The sequence below is a fragment of the Ascaphus truei genome, chromosome 10 (genome assembly GCF_040206685.1).
Source record: "Ascaphus truei isolate aAscTru1 chromosome 10, aAscTru1.hap1, whole genome shotgun sequence".
NCBI lineage: Eukaryota > Metazoa > Chordata > Amphibia > Anura > Ascaphidae > Ascaphus > Ascaphus truei.
In genome coordinates, this window is record NC_134492.1 from 57,032,159 (window position 1) to 57,056,350 (window position 24,192).

At 46.5% G+C, this 24,192-nt stretch overlaps 1 protein-coding gene and 1 long non-coding RNA gene across 2 annotated transcripts in view; one reads left to right on the forward strand and one right to left on the reverse strand.

Annotated features, from left to right (window-relative positions):
* Window positions 1–1,247: 1,247 nt before the first annotated feature.
* LOC142503979 (uncharacterized) lies at window positions 1,248–21,215 on the reverse strand. The gene is made up of 2 exons (XR_012804149.1): window positions 21,027–21,215; window positions 1,248–1,576 (listed from the first exon to the last, which is right to left on the reverse strand). It is a non-coding gene; the product is annotated as an uncharacterized LOC142503979 (long non-coding RNA).
* The window catches only part of OLFM3 (olfactomedin 3), a 148,566-nt gene continuing 144,889 nt past the window's right edge, over window positions 20,516–24,192 (forward strand). The window contains exon 1 of the mRNA XM_075617013.1: window positions 20,516–21,229. Coding sequence (XP_075473128.1) covers window positions 21,158–21,229 — 72 coding nt within the window. The 5' untranslated portion in view covers window positions 20,516–21,157. The remainder of the gene's footprint in view (window positions 21,230–24,192) is intronic.

Here is a 24,192-nt window from a genome sequence, read left to right on the forward strand (position 1 = left end):
CATGAACCGTGGCATGAGGGATCCCGGAGGGAGAGGCCTAAGTGCGGAGAGGAGGTGGAGGAGGGAGGGGGTAGGCTATTTAAAAGGCAAAGGTCTCATATCTACCTGTCCTCTCTTCCAGATTCCTCCCCCAAAATGTTCCCGACCTACCACCCCTTTGGGGTACAGGTTGATGGGTAATTATAGAAATATCTCATGCGACTCAAGAATCCATTTTGTCTAACTAGCTTACATTTTTCAGCTTCCATTTTGTCTTACTAACTTCCATTTTGTCTATGTTATAAAAACTTGGTACTGTAATTACAATTAGGATGTTTGAGCTGTGCTGAAATTCTATAAGCAGAGCTCATGAGTCTGGAATGTGAGGAGTTAAGACAGTTAAATCATTATGACAAGAGCATCTTTAGAAAGTAGGAATATTTGTAGGATAACAAAGTAGTTTTTTTTAGATACTAGAAGCAATGAATCAATATTAAACAAGGGAGGGTTGTAACAACAGAGATTGATAGTATGAGTAGACATCTCACCAGGATGTCTGGGAGACAAAAATATAAGAAAACATTGTTTTACCATGAATATGTAAAAGATAACTGGTAAAGACAAAAATATGTTCTCTTGCTCTCTATTAATATGACTTGCTATGCATAATCTGGTTGATCGTGAGAAAAACGAGTTACTGCCCCGTAAAGCTGGTTATAAGAAACAGGGTGTAACAGGGACTTATCACTGTGTGAGAGAAACTGCCTGTAAATCCAGCAGCGAGCTGGTTAATTGCACACCGGCAATCAACCAGACTCCACCTGGCTGATTAGGACCCTGAGAAAAGCCTGATGTGAGACACAGGAGAGATTCCTTAGCGCACATTTGGGCTGACATAAGGAGAAGGAGGACAGACCAGAGATTTCCTTAGTCCACAACTGTGCTTACCTGAGGAAAAGATGATGTCTTGATGCACACAGAAGGACTGTATGCTGACAGCAAGACAAGGGGACAAGACCTCTATACCTGGACTCAGAGAGTGCCATAGCACACAGGGATGCTGATCAAGGAGAGCAGAGAGGCCTTCCCCTACAGCTACAGCAACAGAAACAGATAAGAGACTTTCTTGTTGGACTGATATATATATTTGTTTGGGGTGGTAATCAGCCTAGCTACCCACCCAGTTAGAGAGGGCTGGAATAAAGGTTTAGATAGGCCTTTATTTTGTTTAGTTTGAGTGTTTTGCCTTGTTAAAGGAACAGGCTCAATAAAGCTTTGATTTTATTTCACTCTACTCGGTCTCCATTAAATATACCTCTGCACACATCTCTTACACAGGATATAAAGGTTTTGCCTAGACATAGAGAACAGAGCTATGAAATACCATCATGCCAGCATGATAAGTTGAGGAGAACCCCCCTTTTTTGTTTTGTGTCCTTGTCATGTTTCACATGTTTTTTATGTAGTCTTAATAAATATTTTTAATCCGCCCCCACCCGGTGAGTTGTGAGTGCTTCTGGCTCCTCCAGCTGTCCGCCAATCCTGTTTGCTGTTCTTGGCTCCATCATGATTAGTTGTCCACTCTGATCCTGTATGCCTGTAACATGATTGGAACAAAGATACGTCCTTCAATCTTGAGTGATCTAACGGACCGTCTTCAGTAATATCATTGTATCAAGGGTTGTATTGTGTTCTATTCTGTTATCAAAATGTTATGTTGATATAAAGAAAATAGAGATAAGGTAAGGTTAACATATTTCCCCAATCAAAAAACACCAAGCCGGGACAACCGTCAAACATGCGCTGTCGGCTTTCGTTTGTGCCTGAGCGGTCAGCTTTCGTTCGTGTCTGCATGGTCGGTGGTCGCCGCTCCTGAAGGCACGGTCAGCACTCGCTCGCGCATGTGTGACCTTACAATCAAAATGTTGGACATGTCCGTGAAAATATGGACGTATGGTAACCCTAGATCAGAGAAAGAAAGAGAAAGAAAGGATGGCGGGAAGCTGATGGGCAGGAAGGTGATAGTGAGAAGGTGAGGGTGGGAAGATGTGGACGGCAGGTGAGGACGGGCAGGTGATGGTGGGAAGGTGATCCATCCATCCCACGTGCAACCTCAACACCACCCCACCGCCTGCTGATCCAACCATACCACGTGCAATCTAACCACTACCCCCACCGCCTGCTGATCCAACCATACCACGTGCAATCTAACCACTACCCCCACCGCCTGCTGATCCAACCTTACCACGTGCAATCTAACCACTACCCCACCGTCGACTGTGACAACAAACAGGCAAAAAACAACGTTAACACATATCAAATACCATAAACAAGGATGAGATCCTTGTGGCAACCAGCAAATAGCGTATTTCCTCCCTCCCTATCTTATACCCTCCTCAGCTTCTTCCCCCTCCTCTGACCACCACATTTTCTTTACCCTAGCTAGCCTTTACCCTCGGGGGCCCCAACCATCCCCACCACCCATCATGCCCTCTTTCGTAAGGATACAGGGGGCTACTTGAAATGGATTCTTCTCGAGCCAACTTGAGAGAGAGAGAGAGAGAGGGGGGGGGGGGGGGGGTGAGAGGGAGTGGAAGAGAGAGAGGGAGGGAGGTGGATCATCTATATATATATTTATAATGTCAGAAACATGAGTGTTTAATATGCAGATATCATATAAAATACATCATGCCCCCAAATGGGAAACCCTGTGCTTTTATTTCGGAGTTATTTTCCGTTTCAGAGTCTGAGTTCAGGGGATTCGAGCTGTCAGCTTCTCCTATTCCATGCATAAAATGAAGACGTTACATAATGCAAAGTTTAGAAGAAAAAAAATACAAGCCCGTAACCATCGTTAGAGAGCCGGGCATTGTCTCGAACAAAGGAGCAGGTTTCAAGGAAATGCCAGATTGAATTAGCCAGCGAGCGCGGCACAAAGGTCTTTCAGTGCCAGCCTCAGGCAAAGCGGTGAAGTTCTCTCCAACTCGACTGCCACATTCCCAGAAACCAGAGGACATCTCCCTCCTGCCTTCCCTGGTCCGCCCGTCCTTCCCGGGCACGAGAACGACAAAATTAAAATGTCAAAACAAATGATTTGCCCCCAATTCTCAGTGACGCACGGGTTGGGATCAAAGTCCCGGCAGTTTGGCCGTGAAAACCGAAAATGACGGCTGAGAAGACGACGCAGAGATGGGAGAATCACCGAAGTCCTCAGCTGGAGGTCCATTGGAAGAGGTCTGTGGCACTGTGAGGGGCTGCCCCGCAGAGCTTACAATCTAAATGTCGGTTCCGGAGTCACAGGGTGATAAGGTGACATTTCCAAGGTAGCAACCGGGCTCGCCCAGTAAAAGGGATATTACCACAAAGCTTTTCGCCCCAGTCTAACAGAAATAGGCCTGTAACCTGCCAGCCAATTTAATGTGTCCAGCAGCAGAGGAGAAACACCAATTAGATTGTAAGCTTCCCGGGGCAGGGACTCCTCTTCCGAAATGTTACTTTTATGTTTGAAGCACTTATTCCCATGATCTGTTATTTGAATTATTTGTTATTTATGATTGTCACGTTTAGTACTAATGTGAAGCGCTATGTACACTAATGGCGCTATATAAAAAAAGACATACATACATACATACAATACACAGGGACAATATGTGAAGCTCATTGCACTGTATATAATACTCATTAGTATTTTAATGTTCTGTAGAAGACCCATTGGAATTGCACTGTATATAAAACCCATTTGTACTGTACCGTATATAAGACTCATTGGCACTGCACTGTATATAGAACCTATTGGAATGACACTGCATATAAGGAGCATTACCATCGTACTGTAGATAAAGCCCATTGCATTGCACTGTATAGATTACTTATTAGCACTGTACTGTACATAGAACCTATTGGAATTACACTGCATATAAGGAGCATTATGATCATACTATATACATGACCCAAAGTATTGCACTGTATATATTACTTATTGGTACTGTACTGTATATATGACCCATTGGTAGCACTGTATATAGAACCTACTGGAATTACACTGCATACAAAGAGCATTACCAACGTACTGTATATAAGACCCATTGCATTGCACTGTATATATTACCTATTGGTACTGTACTATATATACGACCCATTGGTATTGCACTGTATATAGAACCTAATACACTGAATATAACACCCAGCGATATTGCCCTGCCTATAACAAACATTTCTTCTGCATATTACGCATATTACCACTCAGAATTTGTTCCCGAAACGATTTTAGTAAAATGAAAAACGAAGCCATGTGGCTGTAATCCCCCAAAGCGCGGTCGGACTCTCTCCATTTCCGTCCCGCGTCGGCCCCCGACTCCTGCGGGGAGAAACAACGGAGAAGCCATAAATATTATGAGCCTTTCCACATCAAACGCTTACCTTTTTCTCTCCCCGCATAAAATACTGACACACTTCTCCGCCTTTGTCAGGAGTCTGGAATTTATAGTAATTGGATTTGGAAGAATATCAACATCGTTCTCATGTTTAGCGTTTTACTGTCAAACTCCGGAGCGGGAGATAAGTCTCCCAAACAACCCCCCTCCCCCCCCCCCGATAAAATTGATAGGTTAGGCCTCTTTTTTCTATCCTTTAATATCCCCGCTGAAACTTCTCAAGGAGTAAATGCGTGTGCGGAAGAACGAGAGGCGGAAACCCTGCGGGCAGCCATCTCCAGTCGTGAAGGGGAGCCAGCTGGTCAGGTTTTCAGGATATCCCTGCTTCAGCACAGGTGGCTCAATCAGTGTCTCAGTCTGAGCCACTGATTGAGCTATCTGTGCTGAAGCAGGGATATCCTTAAATCCTGACCTGTTGGTGGCCCTTGAAGACTGGAGTCATTGACTGAGCCACCGATTGAGCCACCTGTGCTGAAGCAGGGATATCCTTAACAACAGACATGTTAGTGGCCCTTGAGGACTGGAGTTGGCCGCCTCTGCTCTAGAACAAGTAACGTTCGGACTGTGTCCGAGCATTCACAGACCGGTGCTCGGCTCTCCAGCACTGAGGGGGTTAAGAAATATGTATGCCTTTACCGAGAAAAATTGTAAAAAATAAATATATATATTTCAAGGGAACCTTCCCCTGCGCCTCTGGGAGGAGAGTGTTGGAACCGTGTATCCTGCCCGCGCTCACGTACGGATGTGAGACTTGGACCCTAAATGTGAAGATAATTCAGAAGCTTCAGACGACGCATAGAAGTATGGAGAGATGCATGCTGGGTATTACACAGAGAGACAGGAACCAGAATGAATGGGTTCAAAACAAACCAAAGCCTGTGATGTCATCACACGGGGGAAGGAATTAAAATGGCGGTGGGCCTGACATATCGCAGGAAGAAATGACCATCGTTGGACGAAGATGGAACTCAACTGGATTCCAAGGGAGATTAAAAGACCAAGACACCCAAAAGTAAGATGGGAGAATGAGAACAGAACATGTGTTGGAGTGACGTGGAGAAGAGAGGCTGTAACTGCAGTACTTGGAGAGAGAGAGAATGGGGGGAGGGAGAGAAAGATAATAGGGGGGAGGGAGAGAGGGAGAAAGAATGGGAGGGAGGGGGAGAGAATGAGGGAGAGAATGGAGTGAGAGAGGGAAAATGGGGAAAGGGATAATGGTGGAGATAGAGAATGAGGGATATTGAGATAATGGGAGGGAGAGAGAGAAAATGGGGGAGGGATTATAGGGAGGTGGCGAATGAGAGCGAATCGGGAGAGAGAATGGGGAGAGAGAGAATGGGGGAGAGGGAGAATGAGGGGAGGGAGAGAGAATGGAGGGAGAGAGAGGAGGGAGGGAGGGTGATGGGGAGGGAAAGAGAGAATGGTGGGGGGGGAGAGAGAATGGTGGGGGGCAGAGAGAGAGAACTAGGCGAGGGAGATATTGAATGAAGGAGGGAGAAAGAGAATGAGAGAGGGGGAGAGAGAATCGGGGGAGGAGAGGGAGAGAGAGAATGGGGGAGGGAAGGAGGAAGAAATTTGTTTTATAGATATTTTTTTAATGTCCTGGATTCTACTTTTGATAATGTGATCCCCCTAATTATCTCCCCTCCATGGAAACGACATCATCTCACGGTTTGCCGTTTCTAAGATTTGAATACCTTCCTCTCCCTCTTCTCCCCCCTCTCAGCCTCCTTTTTACGAGCAGAAAGGTAGATAATTAATTTGGATAAAACTCCCGAGGGCCGCCTCTCTCACAAATTAGCATTTCCATCTATTTCCCAGCAGCACCTGTTGTCCGACTAAATTGATTGACGGAGCATTTTAATTAAAAAATAAAGTAGAAAATAACGTTTCGCGGCGTGGCCTTTTGCGCTTGAAATGAAGCTTTTTCCCGCTCTCGCTCTGCGCGGTTTTTCACCTCTAAATCACCCGTCGCGTCCCGAAACAGATCTCAGGAACAGTAACTCGTGATGTAGAAGTCGCCGCAAAGACAGGGATCGAGGCTCCACGCTCGGAGATTCATTTCTCTTTTGGGATCCGTTGCCAACTGCTTGGCCCCCTTCTCTCTGCTGCCTTATTTAGTAATATTTCCCAGCTGCGAAACCAATGCAAAAATACAGCACCGGCTTTTGGAAAGACAAATGTTCCTTCCGTCAATCTGACGCGGTTTCTGGTATCGGTTTTGCCCCTTGCTAAAGAGAAACAAAACAAACGCCTTTCAGATCTGTGCACCATTTTCTATTCTTGAGATACTGAGCCCTGAAAACAAAGTCAGACCGTGGATGAAGTTTAATAAACTGATGCCTCGCTCTTTAGGAAAGAAGTGGAAATTTTAGTCTGGAAACAGAAAAGGTCTCTGTGCTCCAGAAGCCATGAAACGCACTTACCCACCATCAAGGTCAGGCACTGCAATTCACTGCACTTACCCACCGTCAAGGCCAGACACTGCCTGCCACTGCACATACCCACAATCAAGACCAGGCACTGCCAGCCACTGCACTTGCCCACCATCAAAGCCAGGCACTACCAACCACTGCACAAACCCACAATCAAGACCAGGCACTACCAGTCACTGCACTTACCTGCCATCAAGGCCAGGCACTGCCAACCACGGCACATACCCACAATCAAGGCCAGGCACTGCCAGTCACTGCACTTACCTGCCATCAAGGCCAGGCACTACCAACCACTGCACATACCTACAATCAAGGCCAGGCACTACCAAGCACTGCACTTACCCACCTTCAAGGCCAGGCACTACCAAGCACTGCACTTACCCACCTTCAAGGACAGGCACTGCCAGCCACTGCATTATGGCATATTACATTGCAACACAGAATGACCAGGACACAGGACTACATTTGTATGCTCAAATCCTTTACCATCCCCCTACCCAACACAAGTTAGCCATGGAAGTATTGGATTCTTTGCCGTTCGTACAATTTCCATCTGATAAAACGCTCCAGAAATTCAATTTTTGTTTCCCTGGGTCAACAGTGCGAGATCTCCATTACTGGGTATGAGGTCAGCTTTATTTGAAAGGTTCGGGAGATGCAGATTCGTCCATTTGCCTCGCTCTTTCCCCATTAGTGGAATGAACTTTGTACATCTCCGTCATTTCACACGTCCGCTTCATTATTTCAGTAAAGCGCCTAAATTGTCTTCCAAACACCGACGCGACCAACATTATCTGATTATTTTCTGCAGATCATTTATTATTTCGGCAGGAAGATTTATCAAAAGGGGTGGGGGGAAAAGAACCCCATTAATAAAAGGGTGCGGTTTCATTTCTTTCTTACCAAATGTGGTATTGTTAGCCAAAAACAAATGCATGTTTTGGATCACACCTGGGTTTATTTGTGGGTCTTATTAATTTCATTAAAACACCAGTCAGACTAAGCCGTCCTCTCCAGTTCCAGCGATTGGTGCCGTTTGACTGTAAGAAAATCCCATCTGTTTTGTACACGTTGCCAACTGAGGGGAGAAGAAGCTATTGACATTTGTAGCCGTATATCTTGATAATAATAGAAGTCATAATCGTAATACATTCTCCTTTAGAGTGCTGTCAGTGAACGGTGTTGTACACCATGTAATAACAGACACTCAGAGATATCCGTCTCTGTCTCTCTTTGCTTTATGTAGCAAAACTAATTAGACAATATTTTCTTAAGGGTTGTGAGTAATCCCAGCAGGGAAAGTAGGTGCTGGATATCTTAATCCAGAGACATGTTTATTTGTTCTCACCGGTTTCTTAACCCTTTGGGGCGCCTCAAGATGTAGTTGCTACAGAAGAAGGCCTGGCGCCCGAGGGGGAGGAGTGGCTATGTCATGGGGTTTGGCACCCCAGGGTGAGTAGCGCTACGTCATGAGGGCTGGCGCTCCCAGGGGGAGTCAGGATATGTCATGGGGTCTGGCGTTCCCAGGGGGAGTAGTGGCTATGTCATGGGGTCTGGCGTTCCCAGGGGGAGTAGTGATACGTCATGGGGTCTGGCGTTCCCAGGGGGAGTAGTGGCTACGTCATGGGGTCTGGCGTTCCCAGGGGGAGTAGTGATACATCATGGGGGCTGGCGCTCCCAGGGGGAGTAGTGGCTACATCATGGGGTCTGGCGTTCCCAGGGGGAGTAGTGGCTACATCATGGGGTCTGGCGTTCCCAGGGGGAGTAGTGGCTACGTCGTGGGGTCTGGCGTTCCCAGGGGGAGTAGTGATACGTCATGGGGTCTGGCGCTCCCAGGGGGAGTAGTGGCTACGTCATGGGGTCTGGCGTTCCCAGGGGTGTAGTAGTGGCTACGTCGTGGGGTCTGCCGTTCCCAGGGGGAGTAGTGATACGTCATGGGGGCTGGCGCTTCCAGGGGGAGTAGTGGCTACGTCATGGGGGCTGGCGTTCCCAGGAGGAGTAGTGGCTACGTCGTGGGGTCTGGCGTTCCCAGGGGGAGTAGTGATACGTCATGGGGGCTGGCGCTCCCAGGGGGAGTAGTGGCTACGTCATGGGGGCTGGCGCTCCCAGGGGGAGTAGTGGCTACGTCATGGGGTTTGGCGCTTCCAGGGGGAGTAGTGGCTGCGTCATGGGGGCTGGCGCTCCCAGGGGGAGTAGTGGCTACGTCATGGGGTCTGGCACTCCCAGGGGGAGTAGTGGCTACGTCATGGGGTCTGGCACTCCCAGGGGGAGTAGTGGCTACGTCATGGGGTCTGCCGCTCCCAGGGGGAGGAGTGGCTACGTCAATAACAAGGAGTGATCTGGTCCTAGTACCATGGACTCACAGGATGTGAAGAATACCGGTTAATGGACGCCACTGTTACGTGATCGCGTTGAAGAGCCGTCACATGACTGCGCTGTGCTGGAGGCGCTGGGACACTATGGTGTTGCGGCCTCTCAGGAACCCAAAGAGTTAACAAATCAATTTCCTACCCGGGACCAAGGTGAAGTAATGGCATTGATACATTAAAAAGGAGCAACCCCCCTATTTCTCCCCCTTTACCGGATTGGGACCACGCGGCTCCGCCATTGCTGGGCCGCACAATTTCTACCTCCCGGGCCGGGACCCCCGTTAGATTAACCAGGGAAGTTACCGGACATACTTGCCAGGTTTAAAGGTGAGATAAATGGCTGTCCCATTGACTGATGTTGTCGCGGCTTCCAGATGTGGGACGCAGATGTGGCAGCCATTCCCCCCCCCCCCCCCCCCAGGCTGCAGATTAAAATCTGGTATTTTCCCCAGTAAGAGTGGCCCAAGCAACACATTGTGACGATATAAAGCTGCAAAAACATTGCTGTTTGGGCTGTCACGTGTCTGTGCCAAGAAGGGAATAACCGCGTTTCTGCAGCATCTCTCTCAGTGCTGGAGGCATCGCTCTGCCCATTACTATGACTGCGCTGTGTGTTATTATATCCGCTCTGCGTGTTACTATACCGCTCAGTGTGTCACTATACCGCTCTGCGTGTTACTATACCGCTCAGTGTGTCACTATACCGCTCTGCGTGTTACTATACCGCTCAGCATGTCACTATACCGCTCTGCGTGTCACTATACCGCTCTGCGTGTTACTAGACCGCTTTGCGTGTTACTATACCGCTTTGCGTGTTACTATACCGCTCTGCGTGTTACTATACCGCCCTGCGTGCTACGTGTTACTATACTGCTCTGTGTCACTATACCGCTCTGCGTGTCACTATAACGCTCTGCATGTCACTATAGCACTCTGCGAGCTACTATACCGCTCTGTGTGTTACTATAACGCTCTGCATGTCACTATAGCACTCTGCGAGCTACTATACCGCTCTGTGTGTTACTATACCGCTCCGCATGTTGCTATACTGCTCTGCGTGTCACTATACCGCTCTGCTTGTCACTATACTGCCCTGCATGCTACTATACCGCTCTGCGTGTTACTATAGCACTCTGCGAGCTACTATACCACTCTGTGTGTTACTATACCGCTCCGCATGTTGCTATACTGCTCTGCGTGTCACTATACTACCCTGCATGCTACAATACCGCTCTGTGTGTTACGATATTGCTCTGCGTGTTGCTATACCGCTCTGTGTGCTACTATACTGCCCTGCGTGTTACTATACCGCTCTGCGTGTCACTATACTGCCCTGCGTGTTACTATACCACTCTGTGTTACTATAGCATTCTGCGTGCCTCTATACCGCCCTGCGTGTCACTATAACGCTCTGCGTGTCACTATAGCACTCTGTGTGCTACTATACTGCTCTGCATGTTGCTATACCACTCTGCGTGTCACTATACTGCTCTGCATGTTACTATACCGCTCTGCGTGTTACTATACCGTTCTGCATGTTACTATAGCACTCTGCGTGTTACTATAGCACTCTGCGTGTTACTATAGCACTCTGCGTGTTACTATAGCACTCTGCGTGGTACTATACCGCCCTGTGTGTTATTATGCCGCTCTGCATGTTATTATGCCGCCCTGCGTGTTATTATGCCGCTCTGCGTGTTACTATGGCATTCTGTGTGTTACTATACTGCCCTGCGTGTTATTATGCCGCTCTGCGTGTTACTATGGCATTCTGTGTGTTACTATACTGCCCTGCGTGTTATTATGCCGCTCTGCGTGTCACTATATTGCATTTGACATCCTGCACAGGTCTGTGAAACAAACACACAAACACACACACAAACACACACACAAACACACACACAAACTATTGTGCACGTACTGCTCAGCTAATGTGATTTCACGAGGCGAGTAAATAAACTTACGTGGAGCGAAAGTTCTGACAAGTTTCACTGTAACTGGGCCATTTCCTCCCAGCACATAAATAACAATTACACTGACCCAAATCTGTCCCCACAGATTCCCCCATCGCTGCCTCCAGAGGTCCTCTCCCTGTGGCTCTTGATTAAGCTTATTTGTTTCTCCCTGAAAACGTACTCCGCCTGTAATCACAAAGATTAGCTTCCTCCCTCGTACTGTGTTAAAGACTTACTAGCAATACGAAGGGACACGCTTCCCCGCCTCCCCCTTTGCGGGATGTTTGTGCCGTATCTCCTGAAATGGCAATTAGGCGGAGACCCAACTGTCTGCCCTGTGAGGCCGGGCAGCGTGTCATCAATTCACTGAGTTTCCATATGTTCATCAGCTGCGCTAGTCATTCAACACTGGATCGTTCAAATCTCCTTTCTCCAGCCCCCTGCCTACAAATATTCAGTGTGACAAATATATACATTATATATATATATACACAGATAATTACAATTAAATATTAGACTTTACCACGTCATTCTAATTAGATTTTATTGGCTACAGTTACATTACATTTAAGTATTAGAGTTGTGACTTAAATAAATGTAACCCTTTGGGTTCCCCAAGACGTAGTGACTACATAATGGGGTCTGGCGTTCCCAGGGGGAGTAGTGGCTACGTAATGGGGTCTGGCGCTCCCAGGGGGAGTAGTGGCTACGTCATGGGGTCTGGCGCTCCCAGGGGGAGTAGTGGCTACATAATGGGGTCTGGCGCTCCCAGGGGGAGTAGTGGCTACATAATGGGGTCTGGCGCTCCCAGGGGGAGTAGTGGCTACGTAATGGGGTCTGGCACTCCCAGGGGGAGTAGTGACTACATAATGGGGTCTGGCGCTCCCAGGGGGAGTAGTGACTACATAATGGGGGCTGGCGCTCCCAGGGGGAGTAGTGGCTACATAATGGGGTCTGGCGCTCCCAGGGGGAGTAGTGACTACATAATGGGGGCTGGCGCTCCCAGGGGGAGTAGTGACTACATAATGGGGGCTGGCGCTCCCAGGGGGAGTAGTGGCTACGTAATGGGGTCTGGCGCTCCCAGGGGGAGTAGTCATAGACTGAGCCACTGATTTAGCCACCTGTACTGAAGCAGGGATATAGTTAAAACGTGACCTGTTGGTGTCTCTTGAAGACTGGAGTTGGCCACCCTGCCCTATAGAATTCTCAGTGTGTTACAGTTTAATCAGAGCATGCAATATTACCCATAACTGTCTCCTCTCCAGCCCTTTCACCTCTACTGCTCTCTCTCACCTTAAACCCTCACTGCCCCTTACCTGTGGGACTCCCTCACACTCAGTATATGCCGAGCACCCTCTCTCCTCACCTTCAAATCACACCTTAACACTCACCTCTTAAATAAAGCATCCCAATAGCCTGGACTCATGGCTACAGTCCCACACCCACAGTCACTCCTACCAAGCACTGCCATCTACTGCACTTACCCACCATCAAGGCCAGGCACTGCCATCTACTGCACCACCCCACCATCAAGGCCAGGCACTGCCATGTACAGCACTTATTCCCTCACCTGCTGTCTCTGTAAATCTCCCAATATACCACTTAGATTGTAAGCTCTCCTGGGCAGGGATTTCCTTTCCTATTGTCTGACTTTGCTGTGCTTATTGTATTATAATTCCCTGTGTGTATTTGTGGAGCGCTGAGTACACTGTGTGCTCTATATAAATAAAGATATGCATACAATATTCAGCATTAACAAACCGCACGTGGCTGGTTATTTCCCTCCCACGGACGGGCCGCCCTCCCGCTCACAGACAGAAAAATTGCCAGTTTAAAAACGTGTCTTTTATGGGACAATCACAGAGCCGTATATATAGAAAGTGCTGACATGAAACCCTTCTTTCCGAGCGCGGAACAGAAGCAGCAGAAGTGCGTGTGCTGGGTCTGTAAGAGCGGGGCTATTTTTGATTTGAATTACAATGGGACAAGACGCATTTGCTGATAAAGAATAGATTACTGGCTCTGTTTCAAATGAAGACAGTCTCTTGGATCATGTTCACTAAACGGCGCAAAGCTTGAGCACGTCGCATTCACTTGAAAGGGGGTTAGGCCGTGCTAAATCATAGCATCATTTAGGGAATATGGGCCTATGTATGAAGGAAAAAGTGGTGCAGTTTTGGGTGGGGGTGGGGGTGGGGGGATCCTCTGCCCCCTATATATCCAAGCCTCCCAAAAAACTATTGGAAATGAGTAGGGTTTTTCTTTCTTGCACACTGGATACAGACGCCCCGTCGTGCTGTAACTGTATCTAAAAGGTTTGGAAACTGTCAAATATATTTTCAGTTGTTTAGGTGAATGTTTTTGTGGAAACGATATTGTTATTCTAAGAAACGAACTTCATCCCTTCTCTCCCCCCCCTCATCTCGCTCCCCCCTATCTCTGCCCCCTCATCTCTCCCTCCCTCCCTCATCTCTCTCTCCCCATCATCTCTCTCTCCCCCTATCTCTCTCACCCCCTCATCTCTCCCCCACCCTCATCTCTCTCCCCCTCATCTCTCTCTCCCCCCCATCTCTCTCTCCCACCTCATCTCACTTCCCCACCTCATCTCACGCACGACGGAGAGCGATGGAGGGACCGCGATTTCAAAAGCCAAGATTTTTGTCTTTTGCCGCGCCGGCTGAGAGAATGGCCACGTCACGGTTCAGCCAATCAGGGCGAACCAGCCGCATGACATCATGACCACACCCCCACACGCCTCCCCATCGCCTGAGCATCGCTAGGAAGGAGAGTTTACAATTGCGGGAGCGACAGGCGTGTGACATGTGCAGGCGCTCCATCGCGTGCGAGCGCGTGGTGAGTATAATCTCAGCCTTACTTGCTCCTCATGTGCCAACTGACTTCCTCTCTCTCTTTCTATTATAGAGAACCAGTGCGCGCTGTCCCTTTAATTTCTATCTCTCCTAAGTAAATGTGCTCCTCCTTGCTGCTCCCAGTCTGGCGTGATCAGCGGGGCAAATCCAGGCAAATAAAGACCACAAAAAGGGGAGCAAAAAGTGAGAAAACAAAAACTAAATTAGTAACAAAATATAATTTGTATGTCAATGATAGAACTGCTTGCTGAATACCATCCTTGCAACTGGACTAATTCCTTTAACCCCCTGAGGATTCTTTTGGATCGGGTGGTCTCTGGGTGCAGAGCCCGACCCTCTGTGGCTGTGCAGATGTTTAGACCAATCTGATCTACCTCTTTTAATGTGAGTGTTATCTGTTCTTATTTTGACATATAAATTAAATTTTGTTACTAATTTAGTTTTTGTTTTCTCTCTTTTTGCGACCCTTTTTGTGTTTTTATCTCTCTTTCTTTCTCCCTCTTTTCTGTGTAAAGTTTATAGCTATCTGACTTTCCTTATCTGCCACCAGGCTATATGCATTATGATGTCACCAGATACAAAGCGTACCAGGTACAGCACCCAGTGGGTGACTCCCTTAAAGAACTTGTAATAACTCAGAATTACAAATTTAATGTATCCAATTGTATCCAAACACAGACACAAACCTGCTCCTTAATCTCAGGAACCTGCAGGCACACTGTGGGTACGATATCTTAAGAGGTGTCCCAATGCCTAGCGACCTGACAGACACCTTGCCAATATATCTAGGAGATGTCAGTTTATTTTAAAGTCGGTTTATAACCTGAATATTGTGTAATTCTGCTCGAAAAATCCAATCCAAATAGCTTTGGCCCAAAGTTTCCAAAAATGTCAACTCAGCACCACACCACTGCTTTCTCAAAACAGGTCTGGCCACTGAGTCACACGGGATGGAGGAAGTCACACGGGATGGAGGACATCACACGGGATGGAGGACGTCCACGGGATGGAGGAAGTCACACGGGATGGAGGAAGTCACACGGGATGGAGGACGACACCCGGGATGGAGGACGTCACCCGGGATGGAGGACGACACCCGGGATGGAGGACGTCACCCGGGATGGAGGACGTCACACGGGATGGAGGACGTCACACCGGATAGGGGACGTCACACGGGATGGAGGACGTCACACGGGATGGAGGACCTCACACAGGATGGAGGACGTCACACGGGATGGAGGACGTCACACGGGATGGAGGACGTCACACCGGATGGGGGACCTCACACGGGATGGAGGAAGTCACACGGGATGGAGGACCTCACACGGGATGGAGGAAGTCACACGGAATGGAGGACGTCACACGGGATGGAGGACGTCACACGGGATGGAGGACCTCACACGGGATGGAGGAAGTCACACGGAATGGAGGACGTCACACGGGATGGAGGACGTCACACGGGATGGAGGACGTCACACGGGATGGAGGAAGTCACACGGGATGGAGGAAGTCACACGGGATGGAGGACCTCACACGGGATGGAGGACCTCACACGAGATGGAGGAAGTCACACGGGATGGAGGAAGTCACACGGGATGGAGGAAGTCACACGGGATGGAGGACGTCACCCGGGATGGAGGACCTCACACGGGATGGAGGAAGTCACACGGGATGGAGGAAGTCACACGGGATGGAGGACATCACACGGGATGGAGGAAGTCACACGGGATGGAGGACGTCACACGGGATGGAGGAAGTCACACGGAATGGAGGAAGTCACATGGGATGGAGGAAGTCACACGGGATGGAGGAAGTCACACGGGATGGAGGACGTCACACGGGATGGAGGAAGTCACACGGGATGGAGGACGTCACACGGAATATTAAACACATGAACAGAAGAGATTTTTCAGCATTAACTTAAGTAGAGATGGAGGAACAGGTGAAAATTCGCATTTAATTTCCCGCATTTTCAAAAAGACTTGAATATTCTTGAAAATGTCAAATGTTTTCTGTCTTTCTTTATTTCCAATGCTTATATTCTCTCATTTAACTGGGGTGTTTTTTTTTCTCACCGAATTTTTCAACATTTGCCATCTTTCTCCAAAAAGTGATTATTTATTTTGGCCACTTAATAAATATTCTCCAACTTTCCCCCTTTAGTTTTCTCAGGTTTTTTTTTTTTTGCAAATCTTTACATGTTTTCCAATTTTTGGTATTTTTGAGATTTTCAAAACATTTCAAATTCAAAATGTTTAAATATTCCATTTTTTAGACATACTTTGTTTAAACCTTAGCGGCGTTTTAATTTTTATTTTCAAGCCCAACGCTTTGGCCGATATTCGAAAATGTGAATAAAATGACATTCGTGGCAAATACAAATTTAGACTAATAATTCCCCCCCGTATCTAGTAGCACGAGAGGAAAGAATAATGATAGTTTTATGATTGGCAGCTGTCAAATCCAGCAATTCAAAAACATACAGTAAACCGTACGAGTTGATAACAGCTCTGTTCATTTTAAACACTAATGACGGGTTAGATCAAGGGTGCTCAACTCTAACCCTCAAGGGCCACCAACAGGTTATAATGATATTCCTGCTTCAGCGCAAGTGGCTCAATGAGAGGCTCAGTGAACAACTCCAGTGCTCAAGGGCCCCCAACAGGTCAGGTTATAAGGATATCCCTGCTTCAGCACAGGTGGCTCAATGAGAGGCTCAGTGAACAACTCCAGTGCTCAAGGGCCCCCAACAGGTCAGGTTATAAGGATATCCCTGCTTCAGCACAGGTGGCTCAGTCAGTGGCTCAGTCTTCGACTGAGCCACTGACTGAGCCACCTGTGCTGAAGCAGAGATATCCTTAAATCCTGACCTGTTGGGGGGCCCTTGAGAACTGGAGTTGTCTACCTCTGGTTTAGCCGCTCCTGTTAAACTTCTGAGCTGAAGTCAACCCTGATTCGTATTCCCTCTGATGAATAAAACAAAAGACGTATCCTTAAATTAATCTTGCTGATTACAGAACAGTCATAAAAAATAAATATTTAAGAGATGCTATTTAGTTTAATCACCTGTCGCATAATTCCCATAAAAAGATCTAATACAACGGTCCGCTTGTAACTGCGTCTCGCGGTTCCTGCTGTATCACTTGCCAGATGGACGCAGAAAAAGGTTGAAAACTGTCTGTGCAGTATATGTAAAACGCAACCTAGGGACCAAAGCACGTGCAGGGACATTGTACAGTAGAGGCAACGCTTATTCTAACAAAAACCAGTGGCAATTCCCCAAAACACCCAGGTACATTCTGAATACATGCCTTAAACTTTCCTTAAACTAGCCCCAGCATTTCTGCATTGATTAATGGCCTATCAGATTAACAGCGGGGGTCCCTGGCAGTCCCATTCAAACTGAATTGGAATGCCAGGGATCCCTGCTGTGTTAATCCTATGAGTCGTTAGTCAATGCAGAAATGCTTTAAACGTGCCTCAAACTAGCCCAGAACATACCCAGCACATACCCAGAATGTAACCCGGCTAGTTTAAAGCAAATGTTAGAATAAGCGTTGCCTCTACTGTACATCAGTGTTAATGTATCCGTGTGTCAGCTGGGGATTTGGGGAGTCAAAGGAGGAGTTATAGGAAGCGGTTATATGGGGTAATAGGGGGAGTTATAGGGAGAGGTTATATGGGGTAATAGGAGGAGTTCTAGGGAGGGGTTATATGGGATAAGACGAGGAGTTCTAGGGAGCAGTTATATGGGGTAATACGAGTTATAGGGAGTGGTTATATGGGGTAATAGGAGGAGTTATAGGGAGCGCTTATATGGGGAATAGGAGGAGTTATAGGGAGAGGTTATATGGGATAAGACGAAGCTTTATAGGGAGCTGTTAAATGGGGTAATGGGAGGAGTTATAGGGAGAGGTTATCTGAGGTAATAGGAGGAGTTATAGGGAGTGGCTATATGTGGCAATAGGAGGAATTTTAGGGTGAGGGTATATGGGGCAATAGGAGGAGTTATAGGGCGTGTTTATATGGGGTAATTGAAGAAGATTTAGGGAGCGGTTATATGGGGTAATAGAAGTAGTTAGGGAGGGGTTATAGAAACCTCCTCCTGCAAACTTTCCTAAATCCCAAATTGAGGAACGCAGGGGCACAGAAGGAGAAAAGTAGATGGATAATAGGGGATGCAGGTTCCTAATAACAATATTTGGATCACATTAATGCCTTGACAGCCAGACTCACATAGAATTGTCTTCTCATTCTGTGTGCAGCCAATTAAAGTGAAGTCAAAATGACATGCTCGATAGGTAGCACTGATTTCTTCATTTATAATACATGTGACATATCTGTCTGAGCATTGGCAAGGGAATGGTCATAATTATAGGTTATCCACGTATATGTCAATTACACCTGTGCACTGCATTCCCGTTATCAGTGGGAGGGTGTCACACGTGGACAGGACGCGGTAAACACATTTAATCACTCATTCCTTGTGTTTCCCTTATAAAACCTAATGATGTAGTTAATTTTTCTAAATCAGGGACATTTTCATGGCGCAAACTGCTATATTTTGCTGATACTGCCAATTATATTTGGATACATATGGAACATTTTGAATAAGTGAGTCTAGCCTAATGTTTTTGGCATATGATTTTATATATATATATATATATATATATATATATATATATATATATATATATATATATATATATATATATATATATATATATATATATATATATATATATATATATATATACATGCATATCTATATAAAATATACCTTTAACCCAGTAAGCCACAATACAGATACAACCAATTATTTAAGATGAATTTTATCACTGTCAGTGAAATGAAGCTTCTTCACTCTCAGTAATGAGGTTTATAACTCACTGACCAGGGTGGCAAGATAAACACTTGCTCCATTAGAACTTGGCTTATCAAGTTGATGCCAATCAGTGTGTATTTCATAGAGTAAAATCTGTGTTTACCAGACCATCCTCTTCCCTTTTACTGGAGCTGGTACATCCTAATACTGCCATAAATCAGACTAGAGCAGTGGTTTTCAACAGAGGTTCCTAGAATTCATTCTGTTCCATGAGAATCCCTAAGTGCTTCCCTGCAATTTTCAGGTCATTTGAAAATTGCACCAAATATAGAAGAATTTGATCTAAGATGCACTATTAGAGAGGGTCGGGGTTCCTTACAATGCATCTGATCTCAGACACGCTATTAGAGAGGGTTGGGGTTCCTTACAATGTATCTGATCTCAGATGCACTATTAGAGAGGGTCGGGGTTCCTTACAATGCATCTGATCTCAGACATGCTATTAGAGAGGGGTGGGGTTCTTTACAATGCATCTGATCTCAGACGCGCTATTAGAGAGGGTTGGGGTTCCTTACAATGCATCTGATCTCAGACGCGCTATTAGAGAGGGTTGGGGTTCCTTACAATGCATCTGATCTCAGATGCGCTATTAGAGAGGGTTGGGGTTCCTTACAATGCATCTGATCTCAGACGCGCTATTAGAGAGGGTTGGGGTTCCTTACAATGCATCTGATGACAGACACTATTGGAGAGGGTTGGGGTTCCTTATAATGCTTCTGATCTCAGACGCACTATTAGAGAGGGTTGGGGTTCCTTACAATGCATCTGATGACAGACACTATTGGAGAGGGTTGGGGTTCCTTATAATGCTTCTGATCTCAGACGCACTATTAGAGAGGGTTGGGGTTCCTTATAATGCTTCTGATCTCAGACGCACTATTAGAGAGGGTTGGGGGATTCTTACAATGCATCTGATCTCAGACGCGCTATTAGAGAGGGTTGGGGTTCCTTACAATGCATCTGATCTCAGTTACGTTTTTAGAGAGGGTTGGGGTTCCTTACAATGCATCTGATGACAGACACTATTAGAGAGGGTTGGGGTTCCTTACAATGCATCTGTACAGAGCTATCTGGGTTCCTTTACAACAGCAAATCTAACCTTACCAAGAATAAAGCAAGGTTCTCCAGAGCACAGACCAACCTGAGATCGTGTATGGATGCCTCTGAATCTTCTGGTTACTTTGTAGACGTTTACACTAGCTCCACACTAAACAACACTCATTGGTCACTCTCAACCCCACCAATGACCATGTATCCTCCCTTTCATGGGGCAAAAACATGGCTCCTGATTAATTTGGAATTGAATTGATAAGACAGCTGCTTATTTTCTTGAAGGCATGATGACAGCTGCTGCAAATGATGTTAACAGCCTATTGTGTTTGTAAAATGAAAAGTGCCTCTCTCCCTGCTTCCTCTTAGTAGTCAATCCTTGTATTATATGCTCAGCTGTATCTGCCACTCCACCCCTTCCCTGCCCAACCATCAAAGGGAACTAAATATTCACCCACCCACCTCCTCCAAATGACATCTGCTTTTGCCATTAACTCTCTTCTCCCCTGCCAGCTAAGGGTGGTTAATGATTCATGTAATCTCCCAGCAGCAAACACACAGGAGGAGATACTGTTCAAGTGAGATGCCCTAGGATTTGCCAGGAGCCTTATTGCCCTATAAGGGCTTGTGAACCCCCTACAAGGGCAGCACAGAGTCAAAGAGAACAGCGACAGAGCAGGTGGGGGGGAAATCAACACATCAGAACCACTGAGAAGCTGAAAATCAGGTTGTGGTGCTGAGGATGAAAGACAGAGAAGAAAACACCTAAAGTGAATGTACAGTATAAAGAACAATCAAATGCATCTTTATCTGCAGAATGTAGGAGACCCCCTGAGGATGTTAGCAGATTAGGTCCTCCTTATTCTTCAGCCCATGCATGTGGGGTCCCCGCTACGCTCTCCCTGCAGATACACCCCCCAAATCCCCGCAAAGCAGAGCCCCCCAGAGTCTGTGTGATGTCACATCCGTTGCCCAGGTCTGAGCACCTCTCCTAGCAGCTCTCCTCCTCTCTTCCTCCTCCCTTCTCTACATCCCTTTTTTCCCCCTTGCCTCTTCTCGCCTTCTTCTGGGCTCCAAACTTTGGTTGCTGACTGCAAGGCTGGGATTCAGCACCCAGGACAGCAGCTCAGTCAGGATGAGCAGCGGGCAGTGGTGATGTTCTGTGCAGACAGGGGGTCAGCATGCAGACTGGTCCTAACAGCACCTACAGCCTCCTCCTTCTCCTCCTCCTCACCCCGCTGGAGCCTTCCAAGGTACAGTACAGACTGTTCTCCCTGCTATAGCTGGGTCCATGCTCCTCCTTGCTGGCAGATCCCCCCACCTTGTGTGCCTGTGTATACAGTGTGTGCTCCTGCCATGTAGACACCCATTTCATGTTCTGGGAAGAGGTCCATGTGTTTCTGTGACAGACAGTGGGCTGCTTCTGGATTTGGCTTTGGGGCAGAGGTGTTGCTGTGCCCTGTTTTTGTCTTGTATGCACAGAGGGGATGCACGGCAGGGGTGCACTGGGGGATGCACTTAGGGGTGCACTGGGGGATGTACTATCGAATAGACATGGGGATACACTAGATTTGGGTTGGGATCAGTCATTTTGTATTTGAGCTAGGGATTTTCTGTGTGACTGGCCAGTGCTGAGACTGCAGAGAGGTTGGGAAGGAAAGCTAACTACTTGATTTATGATGTTGTGTTGGAGACAACAGGCTGTGTGAAACCCAAATAACTTCCCACTGAAAGCAGTAGATAGCAGAGACACACAGCCCTTGATAGAAGCCTTACCATGCTCTAATCTGTTTACTGCTACAGCCTGGAAACTGGCCAGACCTTGTTGAAATTCACACCAAAGCAGAATGCCAAGTAATCCCAGCTCTCAGCTTCATGCTTTTTTTAAACCTTGATATTTTGTCTTTAAAGACACATCTGGTATTTTATTCAGATCAGCGAGTCAGGGCTAATTCCTTCCCCTAGACATCTGAAAGATTGCTGAAAGGAATAGCAAATGTGCATTTCTTTCTTCTGATATGCACTTGTAATTATGTCTTAATGAAGTGTAATATGCATGGCATTTATAACCAAGGTTTTCTTCTTCTTAATGTCAAAATAAATGCCTTTTGGTCCTGAGATTCTGGCCAACCAAGTGTGGCAGTTCTGTATTTCATCTGAATTAGTAGATGCAGTTATTGAGTACACATCCAATTTCTCCAGCTGGTGTATGCAAAACAGGCTCAGACTACATGATATACTTCACATTTCAAATGCCTGTCTTGTAACTGATTTATTGCAAAGTGCTATGCGCAGTGTATTTACATATAGAAGGCATGGTGTATATAATCTATACAGTACTAAGTGCATATTGAACTCTTCTCTGTGTAAGTGGATGCAAAGCCATATTAAGGGCGATGGGTAATCTGGGTTTGCAAAGAGGAAATATTTAACCATCATATGCAATAGAAATAAGGAGAATGAACTCAATCCTTCTCTGTTATCAGCTCAGCCTCAGAGGATCCAGTCAATAGATTATTACTGGTAATGTTAACTGTTGCAACACTACCAGTGCAAAGGTTTTCAGCTGCAGCCCTCAAGACCCCCCAACAGGTTTTCAGGATATCCCTGCTTCAGCACAGGTAGCTCAATTAGTGGCTCAGTCCACTGAGCCACTGATTGAGCCGCAGCAATATCCTTAAAAAGACTGAGCCACTGATTGAGCAACTTGTGCTGAAGCAGGGATATCCTGAAAGCCTGACCTATTGGGACGGGGGTCCGAAGTTGAGAACCCCCTGCCTTATTTCTTACTGACAACAGCCCACTGGTGGCGTGTCAACCACAAACCCTTCACAAAATCCCACACCGTACAGATGTCGCTGAATGAAGTATTGTCATTCTTGCTTCTCACATGAACCCCTTGGCATCCAAGGGGCTACACCCATTCACTGCCAACACCCCCCCCCCCCACCCACCATCAATGCACGCACAACGCATATTCAAAGCCTTGCTTTCTGTTCCATACATTCCCAGTGTGGAGAGAGCTATTGATATTTTGCTCCTTGCGGCTTTTGTGGTTTCTGTTGCAATCACTGGGGACAATTTGAATCAGTTTTCTCATCAGGCTCATTGTCCCTGGGATAGAGACTCACACGCTACTGGAAATAGGTACAAGACAAGGTGGGACTGGAAAATGTTTCCGAATTTGCCCTGCGCAGATTGAGGTTCAAGTGAAATGAAATAGGGGCCATGCTCCCATTAAGATCCAAAGGAAGACCCAAAAATCCTATAAGCGATGGCTGAAAAAAACCATAGTTTCAATATGAATACTACCAATAAAACAATATAAACAAGGCAAATACTGGCAGAAAATAATATACCAAAGCGACCCGCAATATGTGAAACAAATACGTATGCAAATAGGATGCCAGGGGTCTGCAGAGATAATCAGTATCATTGTACGGGAGGAAGAAGAGTTCCCCATGTACAGTATCCATGTGTGCTCCACAGAAACCTGATTCTGGACTGGTTTTCCCATAAGCGGGAAATTAAATTCCTTCCTGGCCCCAGTAATAACAATCAGATTACTCCCTGGGTCAACATTTTTCCCATGTATACTTATTTGGTATATCCCTGTATACCTTTTCTTTCTAAAGAGATGTCCAACCTTTTTTGAACATATTTATTGTATCTGCCATCACAGTCTCCATGGGTAATGAATCCCACATTTTAACTGCCCTTAATGTAAAGAACCCTTTCCTTTGTTGCTGGAGAAATCTCCTTTCCTCCAACCTTAAGGGATGGCCCCGAGTCATTAGTACTGCTCGTGGGATGAATAGTTCTTTTGAAAGCTCCTTGTATTGACCCCGAATATTTGTATATAGTTATCATATCCCCTCTTAGATGCCTCTTTTCTAATGTAAATAAATCTAATTTAGCTAGCCTCTCCTCATAAGATAGATTGTCCATCCCCTTTATTAATTTGGTGGCTCTTCTCTGCACTCTCTCTAGTTCCATAACGTATTTTCTAAGGAGTGGTGCCCAAAATCTGCAAGGGGAGTCACACTGCCAGTGTTGTGACTGGCTACTGATGGACCTGCGACAGTCCAGTAAATGTAGACTTACCTTCAGATGGGTCATTGACTCAAGCTCTTGACTGGACAGTGCACTCAGGGACAAGCCTATGAAGCTGTGTGGTGCAAAAAAAAGAAAAGAGCTCAGACCAGTGAATCTTTCA